Source organism: Oryx dammah, unplaced genomic scaffold (assembly GCF_014754425.2).
Source record: "Oryx dammah isolate SB20612 unplaced genomic scaffold, SCBI_Odam_1.1 HiC_scaffold_3, whole genome shotgun sequence".
In the NCBI taxonomy this organism is placed as follows: domain Eukaryota; kingdom Metazoa; phylum Chordata; class Mammalia; order Artiodactyla; family Bovidae; genus Oryx; species Oryx dammah.
This window is the reverse complement of record NW_024070187.1, coordinates 98,252,259-98,275,860: the sequence shown is the minus strand read 5'-3', so window position 1 is coordinate 98,275,860 and position 23,602 is coordinate 98,252,259. Positions and strand designations below refer to the sequence as shown.

The window sequence follows — 23,602 nt, the reverse complement described above, 5'->3', positions numbered from 1 at the left end:
AGGCAAATTCTTTACCAACTGAGACACCAGGGAAGCCCAAATACAGTTGTGAGTATGCCGCAAATTCAAGTTTTTCTTGTTGGGACGTTCTGGGATTTTTTTTTTTCAAATATTTTGATCCACAGTTGGTTGAATCCAGACTCACAACCCACAGATATGAGGGCTGACTGTCCTAATTCCACCTCTACTTTAACTAGCAATGACAAAAGACAAAACACTTGACCCTAAAGAAACTCAGCCTCTGGTTTCCATAAAAAATAAAAGCACTGCACTTTCCAACAAACTGCCTCAAAGTCCACTTGGTAATAAAGGTGATGTGCCCCAACCCTCTGCAGTGGTTCATAAGCTTTGTGAGAAGAGGAAACACTGCTGGCTTCACTGTTGGCTCCCTAGAGGTTGGCAGAGGACCTGCACAGCCGCTGGCACTTACTATGTAAATATGTGTTGAATGAACTGAGCCTGTAACCTTATGCTAACATTTGAGATTAAAACAGTTCTCAACTGTTCTTGCTAGGTGAATGGTTTTGGCCATGTCCCTTGCTTGGGACCACCTTTTAGCACTCGTGAAATGAGGGCTTCTGACTATGAAGGGCTATGGGCTATTCTTTTGCAAATATAAAAAGACAAGGAAAGTGTATCTGGTAAATGATGAACGGAAGTTGAAATAAAGTTTCTTTATTACCCTGAAAATCTCATTCCTACAGTGAAACGAACTTCAAAAGTACTTTACAAATGTCAATTTATTTATATCTCACATTACCTTATGGATAAGTAAATAATCACATCCTTTTTGTAAGTGAAAAAATTTAGGCTCACAAAGATTGAGTAAAGCCCCGCAAGTTGACTCAGCTTGAAGCAATGTAGCCAGGAGGCAGAGAGAAAACTTAAGTGACAATTTTTCCACAAACTGATCTGCAGATCCAGTGTGATCCCAGTCTTGTCAATTGGCTTTTATTTTGTGTGGAAATAAACAGGCTGACTCTAAAATTTATATGAAAACACAAAAGGACCTTAAGAGCCAGAACCACCTGCAGATAAAAACAAAACTGAAGGACTTACACTGTTTTCAAAAGTTATTAAGCTGTAACTGTGACATTGGCACAAAAACTGATCAATGGAATAGAAGAAGGGATCTAGAAATTAATCCACACTTACATGGCCAATTGACTTCACCAAGTTGAAAGGTAATTCAATATACAATGCTGGAATAATTAGATAATTATATAAAAGGAAGGAAGGAAGGAAAAACTTGGATCCATACTTTACAATACTTACAAAAATTAATTCAAAATAGATCAGACATTTACATAAAGCTATAAAATTCTCCAAGCCAGGCTTCAGCAATACGTGAACCGTGAACTTCCAGATGTTCAAGCTGGTTTTAGAAAAGGCAGAGGAACCAGAGGAATTGCCAACATCCGCTGGATCATGGAAAAGCAAGACAGTTCCAGGAAAACATCTATTTCTGCTTTATTGACTATGCCAAAGCCTTTGACTGTGTGGATCACAATAAACTGTGGAAAATTCTGAAAGAGATGGGAATACCAGACCACCTGACCTGCCTCTTGAGAAACCTACATGCAGGTCAGGAAGCAACAGTTAGAACTGGACGTGGAACAACAGACTGGTTCCAAATAGGAAAAGGAGTATGTCAAGGCTGTATATTGTCACCCTGCTTATTTAACTTATATGCAGAGTACATCATGAGAAACGCTGGGCTGGATGAAGCACAAGCTGGAATCAAGATTGCCGGGAGAAATCTCAATAACCTCAGATATGCAGATGACACCACCCTTATGGCAGAAAGTGAAGAACTAAAGAGCCCCTTGATGAAAGTGAAAGAGGAGAATGAAAAAGTTGGCTTAAAAATGTTGGCTCAACATTCAGAAAACTAAGATCATGGCATCTGGTCCCATCACTTCATGGGAAATAAATGGGGAAACAGTGGGAACAGTGTCAGACTTTATTTTGGGGGGCTCCAAAATCACTGCAGATGGTGACTGCAGCCATGAAATTAAAAGACGCATACTCCTTGGAAGGAAAGTTATGACCAACCTAGATAGCATATTAAAAAGCAGAGATATTACTTTGTCAACAAAGGTCCATCTAGTCAAGGCTATGGTTTTTCCAGTGGTCATGTATGGATGTGAGAGTTGGACTGTGAAGAAAGCTGAGTGCTGAAGAATTGATGCTTTTGAACTGTGGTGTTGGAGAAGACTCTTGAGAGTCCCTTGGACTGCAAGGAGATCCAAACAGTCCCAAAGGAGATCAGTCCTGGGTGTTCTTTGGAAGGAATGATGCTAAAGCTGAAACTCCAATATTTTGGCCACCTCATGCAAAGAGTTGACTCAATGGAAAAGACTCTGATGCTGGGAGGGATTGGGGGCAGGAGGAGAAGGGGACGACAGAGGATGAGATGGATGGATGGCATCACCCACTCGATGGACATGAGTTTGGGTAAACTCATGTTCACCCAATGTTGGGTAATGGACAGGGAGGCCTGGTGTGCTGCAATTCATGGGGTCACAAAGAGTCGGATATGACTGAGCGAATGAACTGAACTGAACTGAACTGATACAATTCCATAAACTCTCTGTGACCTAAGGTTAGGCAAAGACTTAAATACGACAACAAAAAGTAGGATTCATAAAAGAAAAACTGATAAATAAAACCACTTCAAAATTAAAATGTTCTGCTTTTCACAAGACACTGTTAAGAGAAAGAGGAAACAGCTATAGACTGGGAAAAGATATCTGCAAGAAAGAATGTGTGCTCAGTCATGTCCAGCTCTTTGCAACCCCATGGACTATAGCCCAAGAGGCTCCTCTGTCCATGGAATTTTCCAGGCAAGAATACTGGAATGGGTTTCCATTTCCTACTCCAGAGGATCTTCCCAACCCAGGGATCAAACCCATGACTCTTGTGTCTCCTGCATTAGCAGGCAGATTCTTTACCACTAGCACCACCAGGGAAGACCTGATATTTGCAAACCACATGTCAAATAAAGGTCTTGCCTCCACAATATATTAAGAATTCCCAACATTCAATAAGAAAACTATCGATGTAATCAAAATACATGGGCAAAGCTTTATTTGAACAGACATCTCACTGAAGGCAAGAGTACACTGACGGTAAACTGGCATCTGAAGAAACGCTCAACATCTTAGTTATTAGGGAGTTAAAGTGAAAGTCCCTCAGTTATGTCCAACTCTTTGTGACCTATGGACTATATAGTCCATGGAATTCTCCAGGCCAGAATCTGGAGGGGGTAGCCTTTCTCTTCTCCAGGAGATCTACCCAACCCAGGGATCGAAACCAAGTCTCGTATTAGGCAGATTCTTACCAGCTGAGCCACAAGGGAAGTCCAAGAATACTGGTGTGGGTAGCCTATCCCCTATCCAGTGGATCTTCCCAACGCAGGAACTGAACCAGGGTCTCCTGCATTGCAGGCGGATTCTTTACCAACTGAGCTATCAGGGAAGTTATTAGGGAAAGGCAAATCAAAACCGCGATAAGAGACTATGACACACCTTCTAGCATAGCTAAAAAATAAAAACTGAACATACCAAGTCTCAGAGAAGATGTATTGAAACTGGGCCTCTCAAACACTGCTGGTGGGAATGTGTACAATCATTCTGGGAAAGAGTCTGGCAGTTTCTTAAAAAGTTAAATACACGTCCACCCTATGACCCAGTCATTTCAGTCCCAGGTATGTGCCCCAAAGAAATGAAAGCATATATCCACACAAAGACTGTACACAATGTTCACGGCAGCTTTCTTTGTAATAGCTTCAAACTGAAAACAGCAAATGTTGCAAAGGACAAACTGGGCTACATCCATACAATGGAAAACTACTCAGCAACAAAACGAACTACTGATGTATGCAACAATATGGGTGAATGTCAAAAAAATTATGCTGAGTAAAAAGAAGCCAGACAAAATGTACATATGATACGTATACGTATACATATATGTGGGTATATGGATATATGTATGTATTGAATTCTATTTACATAAAATTCTGGAAAATACACATTCATCTCTAGTGCCTGAAAGCAGATCAGTGATTACTGTGATCAGCTGTGTCTGACTCTTTGTGACCCTATGGACTGCAGCCTGCCAGACTCTTCTGTCCATTGGATTGCCCCAGCAAGATTACTGGAATGGGTTGCCATTTCCTCCTCCAGGGGATCTTCGGACCCAGGGATTGAACCCATGTCTCCCACCTCTCCTGGATTGGGAGGTGGATCCTTTACCACCGAGCCACCAGGGAAACCCAATCAGTGATTATCAAAAGGTAAAAGGTGAATACAAAAGGGCAGGAGCAAACTTTCAGTGGTGACGGGTTTGTTCACTATCTTTACTGCAGTGATAAATTCATGGGCGTACGCATATGTCAAACTGCACAGTGTAATAAGCACGGTCACTTTAGCGTATGTAACATAGGTCATGGGGACTCCTGAAGAGTACACAGGAGCCCGTGGTCAGGGAAAGAGAACTGAAGTGCTTCTCGACACTGGGGACTGAAAAGGCAGGAAGAAAACCACTCAAGATGATGGCTCCAAAGTCGTCTCTAAACTAATGAAAGTAAGCAGCAGTTTAGAATGCAACAAAGGATAACGCATTAAATCAATCACAATTTCCACCCCTCTTACATCTAATCCCCTAAAAAGTGAGTCAGATGACCAGTGTCAGCTTCTCCACTCCACTACAGGTCCCTTGAGGTTCACACTGATTCCTGTACCTGCTGCTGCTGCTAAGTCACTTCAGTTGTGTCCAACTGTTTGCGACTCTATGGACTGTCCGTGGGTTCTCCAGGCAAGAATACTGGAGTAGGTTGCCACTTCCTTCTACAGAGGATTCCTGTACCTAGCATTAAAACTGCAAACAAGCATATGGAAAGCCTCAAGTGACACAGAGTTCTGTGCCTAAAAGGATGGAAGCCTTAAATCTTGAATCTAAACAGTTCTTGGGCTTCCCTGGTGGTTCAGTAGTAAAGAATCGCCTGCCAACACAGGAGATACAGGTTCAGTCCCTGGGCTGGGAAGATCCCCTGGAGAAGAGAATGGCTACCCACTCCAGTTTTCTTGCCTGGGAAATCCCATGCACAGAGGAGCCTGGTGGGCTACAGTTCATAGGGTTGCAAAGAGTTGGAACCAACTTAGTGACTAAACAACAACAAACAGCTCTTACTTGAAAGAATAGTAGTTTATATTCCTGATTTCAGCGTTTTCTCTCTGTCTTTTCACTGTTCCAGTGCTAAGTCTCTCCAGTAATGTCCAGCTCTTTGCAACCCCATGGACTGTAGCTGCCACGCTCCTTTCTCCACAGGATTTTTCAGGCAAGAATACTGGAGTGGGTTTCCATTTCCTTCTCCAGGGCATCTTCCCTACCCAGGGATCGAACGTGGGTCTCCTGCGTTGCAGGCAGATTCTTTACCAACTGAACCACCACGGAAGCCCTTTCTTATTCTCAGCTATTAAATGGGAAATATTGCTAACCCATGCAGTTAGGGAGCAAATAAAGTTAAGATGCAATGTTACTGTTTTCTCTAAATCACTCTAAAAGCATCAGCGATCATGACTACTGCTGCTTTGTTGTAGTTCAGTTGCTGAATCGTGCCCGACTCTTTGCGACCCCACAGGTTGCAGCACACCAGGTTTTCCTGTCCTTCACTATCTCCTGGAATTTGCTCAAATTCATGTCCACTGAGTTGGTGATGCTATCTAACCATCTCATCCTCTGCCACTCTCTTGTCCTTTTGCCTTCGTTCTTTCCCAGCATCAGGGTCTTTTCCAATGAGTTGGCTCTTCACATCAAGTGGCCAAAGTATTGCTACTACCACTACTGAGTTAGGAACTATGATAATGCAATACAAAACCAATTTCACCGAGTTTGATGATTCCGCCGGTGGCCTCCTGATCATCTGACATTACACTCTCTAAAATGACATTCCAACAGGATCCCAGTCAGAGCTGAGTTCTAGTTCCAGCTCTGCACCTGTCTGAGGTCATTTTGGGTAATAAACACAGTCTAAGGCAAGTTTATTATTTAAAAATACACACACATGCAAATATATACACGTATGTATGAACTAAATTTTTTCTAAGATCTCTTAAAGCTCTGCGGTTCTTAGACTGTACTTTATTGGGAAATTTTAAAGCATCAAATGCTGATTTCCCCCTTCTGTTTTTCAAAATGTTTCTGTATCTAACCTCGATTCCTTCTTTCCTTTCCATGAATATCCCAATTATCTGTATTCTCCACACTACATCTGCTTTCTTTTTCCTAGGGATGGCCCACCCTCATCAGCATCTTCACTCCCACTTGACTTCTTTATATAAATACTTGTCTTTCCTTGTTTGAAAAAGGAAATTTTTACTCAATCCTCCAGTCCTTTCGAGCTGCTATTCTGTGCTCCCTTCACTGGCACTTTCTATGATTACTACCAATTTTTACCTCTCACATTCCTCGGCCTAAACCTCAGCTTCTATGAAGGTCTTTGGCTAAATCTCACGTTCTCCACCTCTTCCTCATTTCTAAATACTAATGACAATATCTTCTAAACAATCCCTCCTCCTCTAGCTCTCAAGATCTCTCTATTTTGGTGTCTTCCTTACATCTCCAGCCTACTGTAAACATGCCCCATCCTAATCAAAAGTCTCTATTGTTGTTCAGTCACTACGTCCTGTCCAACTCTTTGCAACCTCCAGGGACGCCAGGCTTCCCTGTCCTTCACTATATCCTGCTCAAACCCATGTCCCTTGAGTCAGTGATACCACCGAACCATCTTATCCCCTGTTGTCCCCTCCTCCTCCTGCCCTCAGTCTTTCCCAGCATCAGGGTCTTTTCCAATGAATCGGCTCATGACATCAGGTGGCTAAATTATTGGAGCTTTGGCATCAGTCCTCTAGACTTCAGTCCCATTCCCACCACCACCTGGAGCCACTTCCCTACTTTAGAGAATGCCGTACCTGCCCTACTCAACTCACCCATCTCCCCTCAACTCACCCATCTCCCACATCACCTGCAAAAACCCTGCAGAACTGCCCAATCATTTTTGCTTTTTTCTTAAGTCTCTTAAGTTGTGGACCAAAATGTGTCTCCAGTGGGCTATTTTATTAGTCTTACCCTTGTCTAGGGTCCCATCACCATCATCTAAAATATGCTTCCTGTCTCTCAACCCCCACTCGTCCACTCTTCCTAGACTTAGGACGTGCCCTCATTATTTCATATGTATAGCATTTGCAATACACACCTATTTGGTTTCTCTGTGGCAGTTCTCTTCCCCTTCCAACACTTTCTCCAGACTGCTGCTAGAATGACAGGCTAATGCCTCTACAAAAACTTCTCAGTGGCTTCCAGGAGTCCACAGAAGAAAGCTTAATCTCTCTCGCAAGACCCTTAAACTCCCAACCACTGCTTGCAAACTATAGTTTATACTCCAGGACTATCAAACTAAGCAGACTATCAAACTAAGCTCAGTTCACTGTGCCTAGAATGCTGATTCAAGAAACAGTTCCACATGCCCTTTGCCTAGAATGCCTTTCCCTGACACCTGTCTACCTAGCAAGTCCCCAGGCATCTTTTAATTCCAAACTCAACCCTCATCTCCTCTTTCAAGCCTTTCCTGTTGTCTCCATACAGTGTCCAGCTATGCCCTCTTTGCCAAGAGCGAAGTAAAGAAGCCTTGTTCAGACATCTATTAAGTCTAATTTTGTGTGTCTCCTGGGGTGGGTTCCTTGAGGGAGTGGTCTTGCTATCTCTTAAGTATTATTCCAGCATTCAGCAACAGGGAACATTTTCACTTGCTAATGCCCTGGAGCACAGAGCTTTCTCTCAGAATAAGTCTCCAGGTCCTGAAGGAAGAGAAGGTCATGTTAATAACACCACTGTAAAAAGACTACAAAATGGCATGGGACTGTACAATAATAGCAGAATAGAACACACTTCCTGTACTTCTTTCATTAATTTTGTTAAGGGTTTTCACCTTTACTGTAACTTGACTAGAGAAGGCACTTAGAAGAGTTTAAATGAACCAAATATTAACCAGCCTCTGATGTGCAGGCTGACTTTATAATGGCCCTTGACCTGGAAATACAGGTGCATTCAAATATACACCCTGATAAGAAAGGAGGAAGAGAGGATAGAGTTCAATGACTCAGAGCCTGCCAAGTCAAAAGTTCCTTGCGATAAACTCTAAAAGGATGCAATATTTTAGACATGGTTTGAAAAATGCTCATCCTTGATGATTTAGAAATCTTAACACAACTGGTTACACGTGGCAGCACCTACTTATAGAAAAGAGAATCCAGCTAGCTATGTATTAATGAAAACTAACAGAAACATAGAACATATATTGTGTGCATCGTGATCATACATATTCACGTTTGTAAATTTATGGATAAATTAAGGTTGACAATAAAATGTAACAGTGCAGCACTTATAAATAAATATGCAGGGTTAACCCACTCACAGTTAGCTAGAGACAACAGTTCTGATGGCTCCAATCAAACCAGAGAAGTAGTTTTCATTTTAAATGTAGTATTAGGGCATTAAGAAACTAATTACTTCAAAAGTTATTTTATGGATGGCTTCCTGAACATGTTTTTTCTTTTTAAAAGCTTGTTATTTTCTCCTAGTTAAGGAAGTGATCATGGGGAAGCTGGTATTTCCTTGGTTCTAAACTATACCAGTGCTAAAACAAAACAAACCCCAACCTAATTAATTCTATTTTTGGTCTAGTTTCCAAGGCAATTTTCACAAAAACTATTCTCAGCCCACTGTTTTCAGCTTTGTAACATCAACCTTCAGTAGCCAGAAACTGTTACACTTTGTGTAATCCCTTGACACACAAGTTCTATCATAGATCACTTTATTCCACCTGCCTCTCAAGGGTCAAGGGAAAAAAAAGGATCTGTCTTCCCATTGATTTTAAAGTTTCTTTCCTAAAATCACTGTTGTGGGATGTGTTCCCACCTAAGTTTTATAACTTTGGTTACCTCAAGTTCATCAGCATCAAGTTTCTGTGGAACCCTCCCCAAATTGGAACTGTGAGTCTCAGTTGTGTCCAATTCTTTGCCACCCTATGGACGCATGTGGCCTCTATTCATGGAATTCTCCAGGCAAGAATACTGGAGTGGGTGGCCATTCCCTTCTCCAGGGGATCTTCCCAACTCAGGGATTGAACCTGGGTCCCCTGCATTGCAGGCAGATTCTTTACCATCTGAGCCACCAGGGAAACCCTTCTCAGCAACTGTACAAACAAGAAAAAAGGGAATCGGGAACAGTTTCTAGTTCCAAGAGGCCACTGACCCGACCTTGAGCAATCGACTTCACTTCTGTAATACAAACTACAGTACCTGCTTCCAAAAAAGAATGCTTCCAGAATTAGCTTCCGTGCTTTGAGTTTCTAAGATAAAATGGAATTTAATAGATTTTATAAAACAATCCTATTGCCCGGCCCAATTTCCTAAACGGTCAAGGATAAAAAAAAAATTGTAAAACTGGACTCCCCCCCCACCCCCGCACAAATTTGTACTTGCACCACTGTATTACCAAATAAGCTGAAGTCTGTCTCTCTCCAACTTTTTAAAAAGCATACTAGCATTATATCTACTTATTCTTCAAGGTGAAGTAAAGGCAATCTGTAGAGATGGAAAATTTAAAAGTCCTTATGAATTCACGTTATCAGGTCAGATGAAATCCACTGGTAGAAGTGCATTGTCTGCCGCGGACTCAAAAGAAGCTGGAGGGTCACAATGTGGTCAAGTGTAGAAGACTCTCAAACCTCTTAAATCTATGATTCTGAGAAAGGACAGAGGAAACGAAAGTGCTGATGGGGGAGCGCGAGAAGCCAAGCGTCAAGGTCCGATGACAGGTTAGAAGGGAAGGTGCGTGTCTTAAGTTTAGTCCTAACTCTCCCGAGAAGAGGTGAGGCGCGGCTACTAGAGACGCTGCGAATTCTTAGGGTGGGAGGGACCATCCCGGTTCTAGCGCCGGCCCCAGACCCCGGGGAGGAGGGACTGGAATTGCAGAAAGTAAACTGGAGTCAAGCTGAATCCTGCAGCCGTCCCGGGAGCGGCCGCGGTCAGCCCGAGAAGCGCACCGTCGCTGGGGTCCGGCTCCCACTGAATTTAGCCGGGCGGGAGCGCGGCGCGGCCAGCAGCTTCACTGGACATTCCGCGGGGCCCCACCCTCGCTCCCTCCCTCCCAGGTGTCCCGGCCCCATCGGGACGCAGCCCGGGACGCGGGGGCTGCGCCTCTCGGGCTCCACTTACCTTGTCACTGGTGCTCTCGGTTTCGTGGTCGCCGCCGGCCGCCTCTCCCTCGCGGGGCGGCGACGCCGCCTCTCCCCCGGGGCCGGGGCCGCCGCCTCCCCGGTGCCTGAGTTCCCACATCTCCGGCTCCAGCGCCCCCGAAATCCGAGCTTGCGCGCGAGGTCTCGAAGTCCCGCCGAGCCGCGGGCACTCACACGCCTCACCGCCCCACCACCGCACCCCACCTGGAGGCGCCGCTGCCGCCGCCGCCGCCGCCGCCGCGCCGGGTCACCCCCAAAACGGCATCAACGAGCGGGCGCTCGTGGCCGCCTCCAGCGAGCGCGGCGCCGGGGGCCGGCTCGGGGAGCCCGGCCCGAGCGGAGAAGGCGGGGGCGCGGCGGAGGGCGGCCGCTGGTTGCCAGGTGCGCGTCCCCACGCGGAGGCCCAGGTGGGCGGAGGAGAAAGGACCGGGAGGGCAGGAGCAAGCCCGACCCGCTCTGGCGCTCCGCCGGGGCGCCCGCCGCCCGGGCCCTGCCACTCCCCGCCCCGCCCCCCGGACTCAGGAGTCAGCCGCTCTCGGCCCCCCTACACCTTTCTCCCGGTTCCTGCCTCCTGCAGCCAGGTCACGCGCGCAGGCCCCACCCCGCCCCGCCCCTCTGCGCTGCACTGCGGTTCCCACAGCCCCGCCTCCCTCGCCGGGGTGACGTCATGGGTCCCGACCCGAAGCTCCGCCCCGGCCTCCTGCGAGCGCGCAGGTGGTGTGGCTCCGAGGCAAGGTGCGGGCTGGAGCGCGCGGGAGGAGCAGGGAGGTGGAGGGGGGCTCGAGCTGCTCGCTCGAAAGTGAGGGCTGAGAACTTGTGGACACGGCCCGGAGCCACTGGGGGGCCGGAAGAACTCGAAGGCCGCCAGGTCAGTATTGACCGCGCTCGACCCCTACCCCTTCTCAGGGCTCTCCGGCCGCGGCAGCTTGACACACCTCGGCGTTCAAACCTCAGAGGTTCCGGAGGCGTCCAGAAGCAGAAACCTGTCGGGCAGGATGAACCCGACGGCTTGGAAGCATTCTGCCCGATCTCACCACCTGCAAAAATGGGAGCTGCGTCGGCCTCACTGGGCGTCCTGGGATGAGCTGTTTCTCCAAGGAATTCGAGGATTGAAATCTCTCCAAAAAGTCACTGCCTAGGGCCTGGAGAGAGAACCAGGACTCTGAGATGCCACCAGGTGCGGTTGCCAACCAGCTAATCTCTAAGCAGTCATGGACCTTGAGCTGCTAAAGTTGGAACAGGAAGGGCACAAGATCCGCCTTAATTCCCTTCCAAATCCTGTTAGAAGGTGATTAGTTTTCTTGACACGTATGTACCACCTGGTCATTACTGACAAGCTGACACATGGGAGGAGGGGTAGGGAGGAGACAGGCCATCACACAAACAGGACAGCGTTTACTAGAACACACTTACAGAGATAAATCAACAATATAAATCTCGCAAGGTCATTTCTGACCCATTGAAAACAAGTAATGTGGTTCTGAAAACTGAATAACAAACAGAAATAAAAAGTCAAAGTAGGACGCACTGAAAACCAGGGCACAAAGACATTATTTTCCATCATCAAACAGATCTTTAAAGCTCTGAGTTCAGATCGGGTCGTCATATTTTCAGAGGGATAGAGAGGAAAATCAGTCTTCCGGGAAGAGCAAAAACAACAAAAGATATGAGAAAATAAGTTCTTGGAGTCACAGTCATGGTGTGGTTATCCTTAAGGAGCGGACAACTATAGGGTGACTAGTTTAATCCATTGTTCTTCATTTCTTTGGAGAACCAGAGATGAAGCACTGCCTGATTCTCAGGAACATGAGGTTGAAGAGACTGATGAAGGCAGTGATGGAGTCTCCCATCTGAGGTCTTGTTAAGAAGCCTGAGTTCTAGCTCCACCAATGCCGCTAATTAGGTGTGGCCTTGGATAAGTCATTAAGCCTCAGTGTCCCCAGCTGTAAAGTGGATGGTTGGGAGGATGGCCTTTGTGGACCTTCCCAGCTTACAAATGATTCTGCGACTAAAGCCTCTCTGCATCAGATGCCAGTCCTTCCTTGCTCCCGTGGCTCAAGAATAGGGGAGCTGATGTGGCACCCAAATGGTTTCCTCCTTCCCCTACTCAACCCAAGAGCGATTAAAAATATTTATTTATTTTTGGCTGTGCTGGGTCTTCCTTGCTATGCACGGGCTTTCTCTAGTTGCGATGAGCGGAAGCTACTCTGTAGTTGCGAAGAACTGGCTTCTCATTGCGGTGGCTTCTTTTGTTTCAGCTTGTGGGTTCTAGAGCACAAACTTAGTAGTTGCGGCGCTCAGGTTTAGTTGCCCTGCAGCATGCGGAATCTTTTCAGACCAGGGATCAAACCTCTGTCCTCTGCATTGGCAGGTGCATTCTTAACCACTGGACCACCAGGGAGGTCCCTGCAAGAGCTCCTTTGACTTTGTTCTGCCTTTGCTGTGGGAGGGGGAAAAAAAATGATGAGAAAGGTAGTGAGAAAAGTGGCAGGAGGGAACAATACCGGGCAGGAGCGCATGCCAGAAGAAACAGTAGTCCCAGACCAGGAAATGTGGCCCCAGGTATTTAGCCTGCCAAAGGAAATGGCAACCCACTCCAGTGTTCTTGCCTGCAAAACCCCATGGACAGAGGAGCCTGGTGGGCTACAGTCCATGGGGTCGCAAAGAGCTGGGCATGACAACGATTGAGCACAGAGTGGTTTACTACTTTATCTCACCCTTCCTTAAATTCTACTTCCTGTGTTTCAGCACAGATGGTTATTTCTTTCTGTCTTCAGTATACTTATTGCTACTCATTGAGAGCTTACACTGAACCGAGACAGCAGGAACGACTTTCTATTCATCCTCACAGCCCAATCCCTTGCAACAGTGCTGGCCCCCACCCTCATGCAGTCAACACTTTTGTGGAAGAAGTGAGTGAAGAAATGAATGAATAGCAGAGGTACAGCATAACCAGGGAAAGATATATAGTATTTGCATTTTTTAAATAAAAAGTCTATATCAGCCTTATAAAGGTATTCACGTGTCTTTTTCACTTGATATGAAAAAGATTGATTTTAAGATATATTAAAAGGGGGTTATAGTAATGACTAGTACATTTTATTATTTTAGGTGTATTATGCTATAGTCTGGAGAAGGCAATGGCACCCCACTCCAGTACTCTTGCCTGGAAAATCAGAGTACTGGAGACGGGTGCCATTGCCTTCTCCAGACTATAGCATAATACACCAACCACACTGGCCTTACTGAGCCCTATGGTGTCAGACTTCTTCAGTGTCTTTTCTTTTTCATTTTTATCTTTCGCTTTCCTTCATTCAGGGAGCTTACCTTCTCAAAGTTTATTACACTTAATGTTCTGTGGTACAAATTCTGGCATGTAAATGTTTCTAAGGTCTCACCTGTTAGTTTTACAAGAGTTTAATCTGCTAAAGGGCATTATGTAAACTCTGAGCACATAGCCTAATCACAGGAGACACTCGGCCAATGTTTCTTGGTTGATTTATAGATTTTCTAGTATGTTGAAATGATTTATAACTCTGAGTGAGGCATTTGCTAGAGGAGGAAGAGAGAGTGCTAACTATTTATATGATTTTTATGAGATTTTTTACCTTCTCCTTTGCCCAAAGATGAAGGGATCCCTTATCACCCTCTTCCCTGAGTACCCAGACTGTTCCCAGACTGGTAAATATTCCCCTTTTGTGTGGGAATTTGAGCTGCTTTCCACATCAGAGGCACAGAGGCGCCCAACTGGAATGTCCTCGGCTTGCCAGTGTAAGAAGAAATCTTCCTCAGCCAAGGTTTCTGGTTGCTTGGACACCCACACTATAGCTTTTGTCACTTGATCTGTCTGTCTTTCTCTGTTGCCCTCTGTCAATTCAGTCTGTAAATCAGAGGTAGAAATTTATTTTTAGCTTTTTAGTTTTATATTGGAGTATAGCCAGTTAACAATGCTGCACCAGTTTCAGATGCACAGCAAAGCAACTCAGCCATACATATGGATGTATTAATAATCTGTCAGTGAAGTGTTAGTTGATTGGTTGTGTCCAACTCTTTGCAACCCCATGGACTGTGGCCCGCCAGGCTCCTCTGTCCATGAGTTTCCCAGGCAAGAATACTGCAGTGGGTTGCCATTCCCTTCTCCAAGGAATCTTCCTAACCCAGGGATTGAACACAGGTCTCCAGCATTGCAGGCAGATTCTTTACCATCTGAGCCACCAGTGAAAGTGTAAGTCACTCAGTCATGTCTGACTCCTTGTGGCCCCATGGACTGTATCAGTCAGTTCAGTTCAGTTGCTCAGTCGTGTCCAACTCTTTGCGACCCCATGAATCAATCACAGCACACCAGGCCTCCCTGTCCATCACCAACTCCCGGAGTTCACTCAGACTCAAGTCCATCGAGTCAGTGATGCCATCCAGCCATCTCATCCTCGGTCGTCCCCTTCTTCTGCCTGCAATCCCTCCCAGCATCAAAGTCTTTTCCGATGAGTCAACTCTTTGCACAAGGTGGCCAAAGTACTGGAGTTTCAGCTTTAGCATCATTCCTTCCAAAGAAATCCCAGGGTTGATCTCCTTCAGAATGGACTGGTTGGATCTCCTTGCAGTCCAAGGGACTCTCAAGAGTCTTCTCCAACACCACAGTTCAAAAGCATCAATTCTTCGGCTCTCAGCCTTCTTCACAGTCCAACTCTCACATCCATACAAGACTACTGGAAAAACCATAGCCTTGACTAGACGGATCTTAGTCCATAGAATTCTCCAGGCCAGAATACTGTAGGAGATAGCCATTCCATTCTCCAGGGGATCTTCCCAACCCAGGGATCAAACCCAGGTCTCCCACATTGCAGGCAGATTCTTTCCCACCTGAGCCATCAGGGAAGCCCAAGAATAGTGTAGTGGGTACACCCAGGAATCAAACTATGGTCTCCTGCATTGTAAGCGGATTCTTTACCAGCTGAGCTACCAGGAAAGCCCGTCTGAGCCACCAGGGAAACTCGAAATACCTATCAGAGATAGAAATGTATGATTTCAGGCAACCAGAGAAACATTTTGTGGTAAATTATTGAAGGACAATTTATGTGTACATCCTTATTTTCAATGAAACTGCAAAGGAAAATAACAGTGTACCATCAATTACATCTGATTATCACAGGAGCAAGTACAGGTGTATAGAAAGAACCAAATTTTATGTACAGGCAACCCCAGTTTCGGGTCTTCCCTGATGGCTTAGCGCTAAAGGATCTGCCTGCAATGTAGGAGCCAAAGGAGACACAGGTTCGATCTCTGGATCAGGAGGATCCCCTTGAGGAGGTCATGGCAGCCCACTTCCAGTATCCTTGCCTGGAGAATCCCATGGACAGAGGAGTCTGGTGGGCTACAGTCATCAGTCAGGTAACTTAATTCGTCCGTGCCTCAGTGTCCTCATCTATAAAATGAAGATAATAAGGGTGATAATATTTTCCTCCTAGCATTCTTATGAAGATTAAACTGGTTACCACACATAAAGACATTGGTCCTAATGAAGCATTCTACAGGTGTTACCTATTATTGCCATTTATATGATTAAAAGCTGTGTTTCTTGAGGAAAGCAATATTCAGCTTTTAAACTCACTAAAGCTGCAACACCCCAGAGGACTTTGAAGAAAAAGGGATATGTTGACATTGCTTTGGTAAGGTGGGTACAAATTATGAAATGGGGTAGGGTAACTTTGCAAATAAGTACAAAGAACTCATCAGGCTATCAAATTAATTAATTTTTGTTACAGTAAAACTAATGACATTGGTGTTCCCTATTATTAACTGGAATCAATTTACTACCATGTAATTTGCATATGTATTATGACTGAAGAATTCCTTCCATTTTTAGTTTCTCCACTGAATCATAGTAACTGAGCAAAGTATATTTTGGTGATTTAACTCCTTTGTAAAACAGGCGGTATATTCCTTCTATGACTTTGTAAATTATATTCTGAAAGAGTGGGTGTATGTGTGCTTTTGATACTGCATGATTCAGCTATTTTTTAATTGTTGAACATGGCTGGATTTGGGTTTCCCAAGTGGTGCTAGGGGAACCTGGTAGGCTGCCGTCTATGGGGTCGCACAGAGTCAGACACGACTGAAGCGACTTAGGAGCAGCAGCAGCAGGTGGTGCTAGTGGTAAAGAACATGCCTGCCAACGCAGAAGACATAAGAGAGGCTGGTTCAATCCCTAGGTGGAGAATATTTCCTGGAGAAGGAAATGGTAACCCACTCCAGTATTCTTCCCTGGAGGGAAGGATAGAGAAGCCTGGTGGGCTATAGTCCATAGGGTTGCAAAGAGCTGGACACGACTGAAGAGACTTAGCATGCGCGGTTGGATTTATATCCTTTTTGGAAATGGTCATTTAGAGAAGTGGAAGACATTGGTAACTGTCCTTAGAAAAGCTAAATTACTGATTTGCTGCAAACTGTATCAATTCTCTCTGCTCAATTAATTGCTGAAATCCAGAAGTATCCATCAAGGTTCTTAGATGCAAGTCTAGCTGACTTAGGAAGACAAAGAATTTATTGAGGGATAATGAGGAGTTCACAGAACTCTTTGGAAAGCCGGAGGACCCAGAATAGAAAACCGGTAGGAACAAAGGAACAAAAGATGCCAAGCAGTAGCTAGGACCATAGTCAAAGCCAAACCAGCCACCTATGGCCAACATTGCTAGACCCACTGGGGCAAACCATCACAGCCTGCACCATCACTGTGGGGGTACTTGCCACTGGGTCTCATTGTACCATAGCTGACCCTTTCCACTTGTGTTTTACTTACAAACTCCTGTTTAGTTAAACTTTACAATAGGAATCATTTCTTTATAATATGCAATAATAGCCATAAGATCTCTTTGCGAAAAAGACTTACTGATCAGAGAAATAATAGCTATACAATTCCTGTTTGTTGTAAGTCATATCAAATACCATGTCTCCTTTAAGAAACTCTTGTAATTTATATTTTAACTGCTCTGAAATCATAGTGTGTCTTATAGTCAATAAGAATAATAAGTAATTAGAAAATGCTGTTTTATGTTTTAATTGGCCACTGTATTTTTCTTAGCAGTACATAAAATAATGGTGAATTTTTTAAATGATGGCTTAATTGAGTCAATGAAGTACCCTTTAAAGATTGACTCCTGTTGGTTAGGAAGATCACATATCTTGGATTTTTCCAGATCCTCCCAAATTGCATGTGTTTCTTTTTCAGTAAAGAGTATTTATCAAACATATAACCAAGTATAATAATAGTTTTAATATTTTATTTTTATTTTATTTATTTATTTTTGGCTGGACGGTGTGGCATGTGGGATCTTAGTTCCTGGAGCAGGGATCAAACCTGTGCCACCTGCATTAGAAGCATGGATTCATAACCACTGGACCACCAGAGAAGTCCCCTGATAATGGTTTTCAACATCCAAAAAATCTTTTCCATGTCTTTATGTTCTCATAGCAAAAAACAAAAAGATACATTTTGCTAGACTTTATAAAGCCTAATTTTTGGCTTAGAAAATATCATCAGCAAGCATGTTTCAGAGATTATTTCATTCAGTTCAGTTCAGTCACTCGGTCATGTCTGACTCTTTGCAACCCCATGGACTGCAGCATGCCAGGCTTCCCTGTCCATCACCAGCTCCCGGAGCTTACTCAAATTCATGTCCACCTAGTCATGAGTCATGAGTTATGATGCCAGCATCTATTTTATTCCTGCATATTACAAAAGACTTCTAAAATTATATGTATTTTTAGTACCACCTACTGTCTGTCTACTGGTTCCAAATCAGGAAAGGAGGACATCAAGGTTGTATATTGTCACCCTGCTTATTTAACTGATATGCAGAGTACATCATGCAAAATGCCAGGCTGGATGAAGCACAAGCTGGAATCAAGATTGCCAGGAGAAATATCAATAACCTCAGATATGCAGATGACACCATCCTTATGGCAGAAAGCTGAAAAGCCTCTTGATGAAAGTGAAAGAGGAGAATGAAAAAGTTGGCTTAAAGCTCAACATTCAGAAAACTAAGATCATGGCATTTGGTCCCATGACTTCATGGCAAATAGATGGGAAACAATGGAAACAGTGAGAGATTTTAGTTTTTTGGGCTCTAAAATCACTGCAGATGGTGATTGCAGCCATGAAATTAAAAGATGCTTGCTCCTTAGAAGAAAACCTATGACCAATCTAGACAACATATTAAAAAGCAGAGAAGAGACATTACTTTGTCAACAAAGGTCCATCTAGTCAAGGCTATGGTTTTTCTAGTAGTCATGTGTGGATGTGAGAGTTGGACTATAAAGAAAGCTGAATGCCAAAGAACTGATGCTTCTGAACTGTGGTATTGGAGAAAACTCTTGAGTCCCTTGGAATGCAAGGATATCCAACCAGTCAATCCTAAAGGAAATCAGTCCTGAATAGTCATTGGAAGGACTGATGTTGAAGCTGAAACTCCAATACTTTGGCCACCTTATGCAAAGAACTGACTCATTTGAAAAGACCCTGATGCTGGGGAAGATTGAAAGCGGGAGGAGAAGGGGACGACAGAGGATGAGGTGGTTGGATGGCATCACCAACTCGATGGACATGAGTTTGAGTAAGCTCTGGAAGTTGGTGGTGGACAGGGAAGCTTGGCGTGCTGCAGTCCATGGGGTCGCAAAGAGTTGGACAAGACTGAGCAACTGAACTCAGCTGAACTGTCTGTTGACCCTCTTTGCTCACAGTTTGATTTAGAAAAAATATTTTTATCATATATTAAGAGATTTTAATTGATTTGCTTCCCAAATTAATAGCCTAAATTATTATGGAAAGTAAATCAGTCTCATCCATCCTCTTAACAACAATAATTAATGCCTTGATCATTTAGTATCATTTTCTGTATTTAACTGGGATGGGTTGATGTATGGGAGTGGGAAGGGGCGGTGGCCTTCACTGTGCCCTCTAGGCAGTTGAGAACAGCCTAGAGTAGGAAATTGATTAGAGTATCTTTGGGTGCACCAGAAGAGGTTGTTAACCTAATATGCTTAAGAAAGACCTGTGTTTCTGCTTTTCTCAATAAACCTGGCTTCAGCAAGACACCACTCAGATTATTGTACTGCCTTGTTTAGGGAACAAATGCCAAAATGCCTTACTAACTGATTCTGCCAAGATATTTCCAGTCTCTTTGAGGAGGAGTCAGTGGTGCAATGAAAACATTTTATGCAAGGACACTGAGATTTTTATAAGGAAAGACTTTCAATTACCTTACTTGCAAAGCAGCTTTAGACAGGCTGGTCATTTGGCACGCTTGTCAGGAGAATGAATGAATAGTATCACTCTGTGTAAATATGGATTAAATAAATTATTGAAAACCATGCAATCATTAACATAGCTTAGCAAAGAGGTTTATACATGTTTCAAAACACGAAGAAAATTAATGTACCAATGTCAGGAAAAACTGACAAAGCTTCAGAGATGAGCAAGTCTCTGGCTGTTCTTGTAATAGGCATTAGGTGTTACCTAGCAGTTCTGCTGAGGATTATCTGATGCTGAAGAGGGATGCACCTTGGACTGTTGTCCTAGGTCAGGCCGCCATGGCAAAAGTGCCACATAGACTGGGTGGCTTACAGACAACAGAAATTTACTTTCTGCAGTTTTGGAGGCTGGAAGTCCAAGATAGGGTGCCAGCGCGGTCAAGTACTTGTGAGCACCCTCTCTCATGTTGTAGACTGCTGACTTCTCCTTGTATCCTCACACAGGAAAGAGCAGAGAGAAAAACCCAGCTCTAGCTTGACTGTTACAAGGTCACTAATCCAATTCATAAGGGCTCCACCCTCCTGCCGACATCTCATTCTAATTACCTCCCAAAGGCCTCACTTCCTAATACCATCACACTAAGGGTAGAGGTTCAGCTTATGAATTTGTGCGTTGAGGGGACACACAAACATTCAGTCTATAGCAACTGTCTTTGATCCAATTAAGCTATTTTACAACTCTGTAGGGATGACAGTTAATTCATGGAAAACTAATAACCATACCCATGGTTCTTATTCTTGGTAATCTAAGTGAATTTTGCTTGATAGAGAAGTCCAACTCTCTAACTGATGTCTGGTGGCTAGAAGCTTAGGGAAGTCGAGTGATGTAGTTCCAGTCCGAACCCAAAGGCCTGAGAACCTGGGGAGCCAGTGGTGTAAATACCCATCCGAGTAGGAAGGCCCAACGACTAGGGGTGTGGATGACCAAGGGCAGGAGGAGATGGCTGTCCTAACTCAAGCAAGAAAACAAACTCACTCACCCTCCACTATTTTTCCCTGTTGGATGGTGCCTACCCACACCGATGAGGGCAATCTTCTTTACAGATTGAAATGCCAATCTCTCCTGGAAACACCCTCTCAGACACACTGAGAAATAATGTTTTACCAGCTGTCTGGGCATTCCTTAGCCTAGTTAAGTTGCCACTTAAAATTAACCATCACAGTGGTACAGCTAGGACCCAACCAAGGTCTCACTCTTAATAGAAGAGTTTGTTAGGACTACTTCTGTTTTCTCCTGTGGTCCATCTTCAGCTACCTGCTACTCAGGTAGTCTCCTTAGCCTTCCCTTGCAGCTCTTTACCTCCCCATCATCACCATCTTTATCCCTTCACCTCTGTTTCTTTTTATGCAGTACAATTTAGCTGTGTCTCAGTTGTCTCAGTGGTATTTCCTACTTCCACTGTTTAAAATATGAAAAGCCTTTATCCTGAAGATGACAAGCAAAAGATGCTCCAATTATCAACAGATATTCATCCTCCTAGGAAAGGTGGTTAGAAGTGTGTGTATGAGGCAGGAGGGTAATTTTAAACAATAACTAATTTTGTTTTTCTATCAGATATGTATTTGGAAATTAATTTTGGGATGTGGGTTCGATCCCTGGTCAGGGAACTAAGATCCCACATTCCTTGGGACAACTAAGCCTGCTTGCTCTAGAGCCTATTTGCCACAACTAAGATCCAACAGAGGCAAATAAATTAAGTAATTTTAAAAAGAAATAAAACTGGTTTTGTTTTTCAAAGATTTTTACTTCTCCTTTCCTGGTTTTTGGTAGGTTGCTCAGTGCTGTGGTGATTGACTGGATATGAAGGCTGATAGAAATGGACATGTCAAAGATAACTACAAGGTTTTAACAGTGCAGATGACAAGAGAATGGTTGTCTTTGCAAAAGCAGGGAGATTGGGAAAAACAACTACTTCCTCCATAACCCTAATGGATATTAGTAGTAGGTGGGAAATGAGAATTTCATTTTGGACATGTACATTTTGAGACAGTAGTAATACTCTGAAGTAAAACATTAAGGTAGTAAAGTTGCATATGAATGTGGTATAAGTGAAAGATCAAAGATTGAAGGTAAAAGACTTAGGAATTGCCAGCATGGAGGCGGGGGCTGGAGCAGAGAAACTGCAGAGAGTCTCTCACAGAATATGTACAAAAGGTGACTGAGGAAGGCAGGGCAAAGGGAAAGAATCCAGAAACATCTAGCAAAGAAAGGACAGAGAGGTAAGAAGAGAATCAGAATGTTACAGCATTCCAGGAGTCAAACAAGGAAAACATTCAACAAAACAGTATCGAACATTATGAGCTTTTAATAATGGCATGCATTATTTCAGTTGAAATTCTCACTAATCATACGATTGACTTACTGTTATTAGACCTCTTCTCATTAATGAGGAAACTGACTTAGAAAGCTCACATAATTTGTCTGAAGTCATAGAGCTGGTGGTCAAATCAAGACCAGGAGGACCCTAAATATTCAAGTTCTTACACACTGCTGTACAGAATGTATTGAGAATCCAGAGTTTTTATGTAACTGTTTAATCCTCATTGTATACCAGGTTATTATTTTATATGCCTATATAAAATACAGGCATCCTGTATTTTATCTGGCAATTGTACCAGACTATGAATTCAGATCATCTTTTTTGGACTTGGAAATTCAAATTAATTCATCCCAGTAACTCATAGTATGAAATGATAAATGGTGCAAAATGCTGCATCTGAAGTCTGTTCCATTTGAACTCACCTGGAGATATTTATAAACCATACTTCTTGAGTACTCAGGAAGTCTTTTATATACTTACTGAATTCTCCACAACTCTTCAGCTCTACTGTCTCCAAATAAAATATAGAGAAGTGTCATGTAACTTATCAAAAACCCCATGGTTGGTAAGTAATGGAGTTAGGATTTGAAATCTGTCAGTCTATTCCCAAGTTTATATAAAAAAAGGTTAAGCAGGGTGGGGGAGCCATTATTCCATTTCAACAGTTAAGGAAAATCAACTCCTTTATCACTTTGGAATATATTTCATGGGATGAAATTTTGAAACCACTGTCTTAGCCTATATCACCTGTCTCCTTTGCATGGTACCCACCTTGCAGGCTCCGCCTCTCAGGAAATCCTAACATCTTACCCATTCCATGGGATGCTGCTGCTTTTTCTCCTTTTTGTTCTCAGTCATTGCAGGGAACTTGAAGTTCCTGAAGAGCCCAGTAGTTTCAGTTGAGTCAGATTTTAGTTGCAATTATAAAACAGCTGACTGTTCTAATGTTGTAAAAATATTCATCACATAGGTATTATTTACTTAAAAAAATCTCCATTTCTTTTCTTTCTGATCAAAACCAGGACAAATATTAAATAAAATTTTTCCACCACCTCTTAAGCTAGTGTTTCCTCTTCACTCCCATGAATGGATAGGGTAGCAGTGGTTCAAGTGAAATTTTATGTACTTATTACGAGCAGAAGGTGTGTGTGTGTGTGTGTGTGTGTGTGTCTGTGTGCATGTGCTCAGTTGTGTCTGACCCTTTGCAGGCCCATGGACTATAGCCCACCAGGCTCCTCTGTCCATGGAATTTTCCAGGCAGGAATACTGGAGTGGGTTGCCAGGTTCTGCTCCAAGGAACCTTCCCAACCCAGGGATCAAACCCATGCCTCTTATGTCTCCTGCAATGGCAGGCAGATTCTTTACTACTAGTGCCACGAAAATAGGGTGGCCAGATTTAACAAACGAACATACAGGATGCTCATTTGAATTTGAATTTCAGGTAAACAACAAATAAAAAAAAATTTAGTGTAACATACTGAAAGGAAATAGTCACTGCATATCTGAAACTGAAATTTAACTCGGCATCCTGTATTTTATCTGGCAATTGTACCAGACTATGAATTCAGATCATCTTTTTTGGACTTGGAAATTCAAATTAATTCATCCCAGTAACTCATAGTATGAAATGAGAAATGGTACAAAATGCTGCATCTGAAGTCTGTTCCATTTGAAC

General features: G+C 43.6%; 1 protein-coding gene across 1 annotated transcript in view; it reads right to left on the bottom strand.

Moving 5' to 3' along the window:
* The window catches only part of CDS1 (CDP-diacylglycerol synthase 1), a 76,696-nt gene extending 66,172 nt beyond the window's left edge, over window positions 1-10,524 (bottom strand). Inside the window, exon 1 of the mRNA XM_040237259.1 lies at window positions 10,281-10,524. Within this exon, the coding sequence (XP_040093193.1) occupies window positions 10,281-10,400 (120 nt within the window). The 5' untranslated portion in view covers window positions 10,401-10,524. The remainder of the gene's footprint in view (window positions 1-10,280) is intronic.
* Window positions 10,525-23,602: the final 13,078 nt, after the last annotated feature.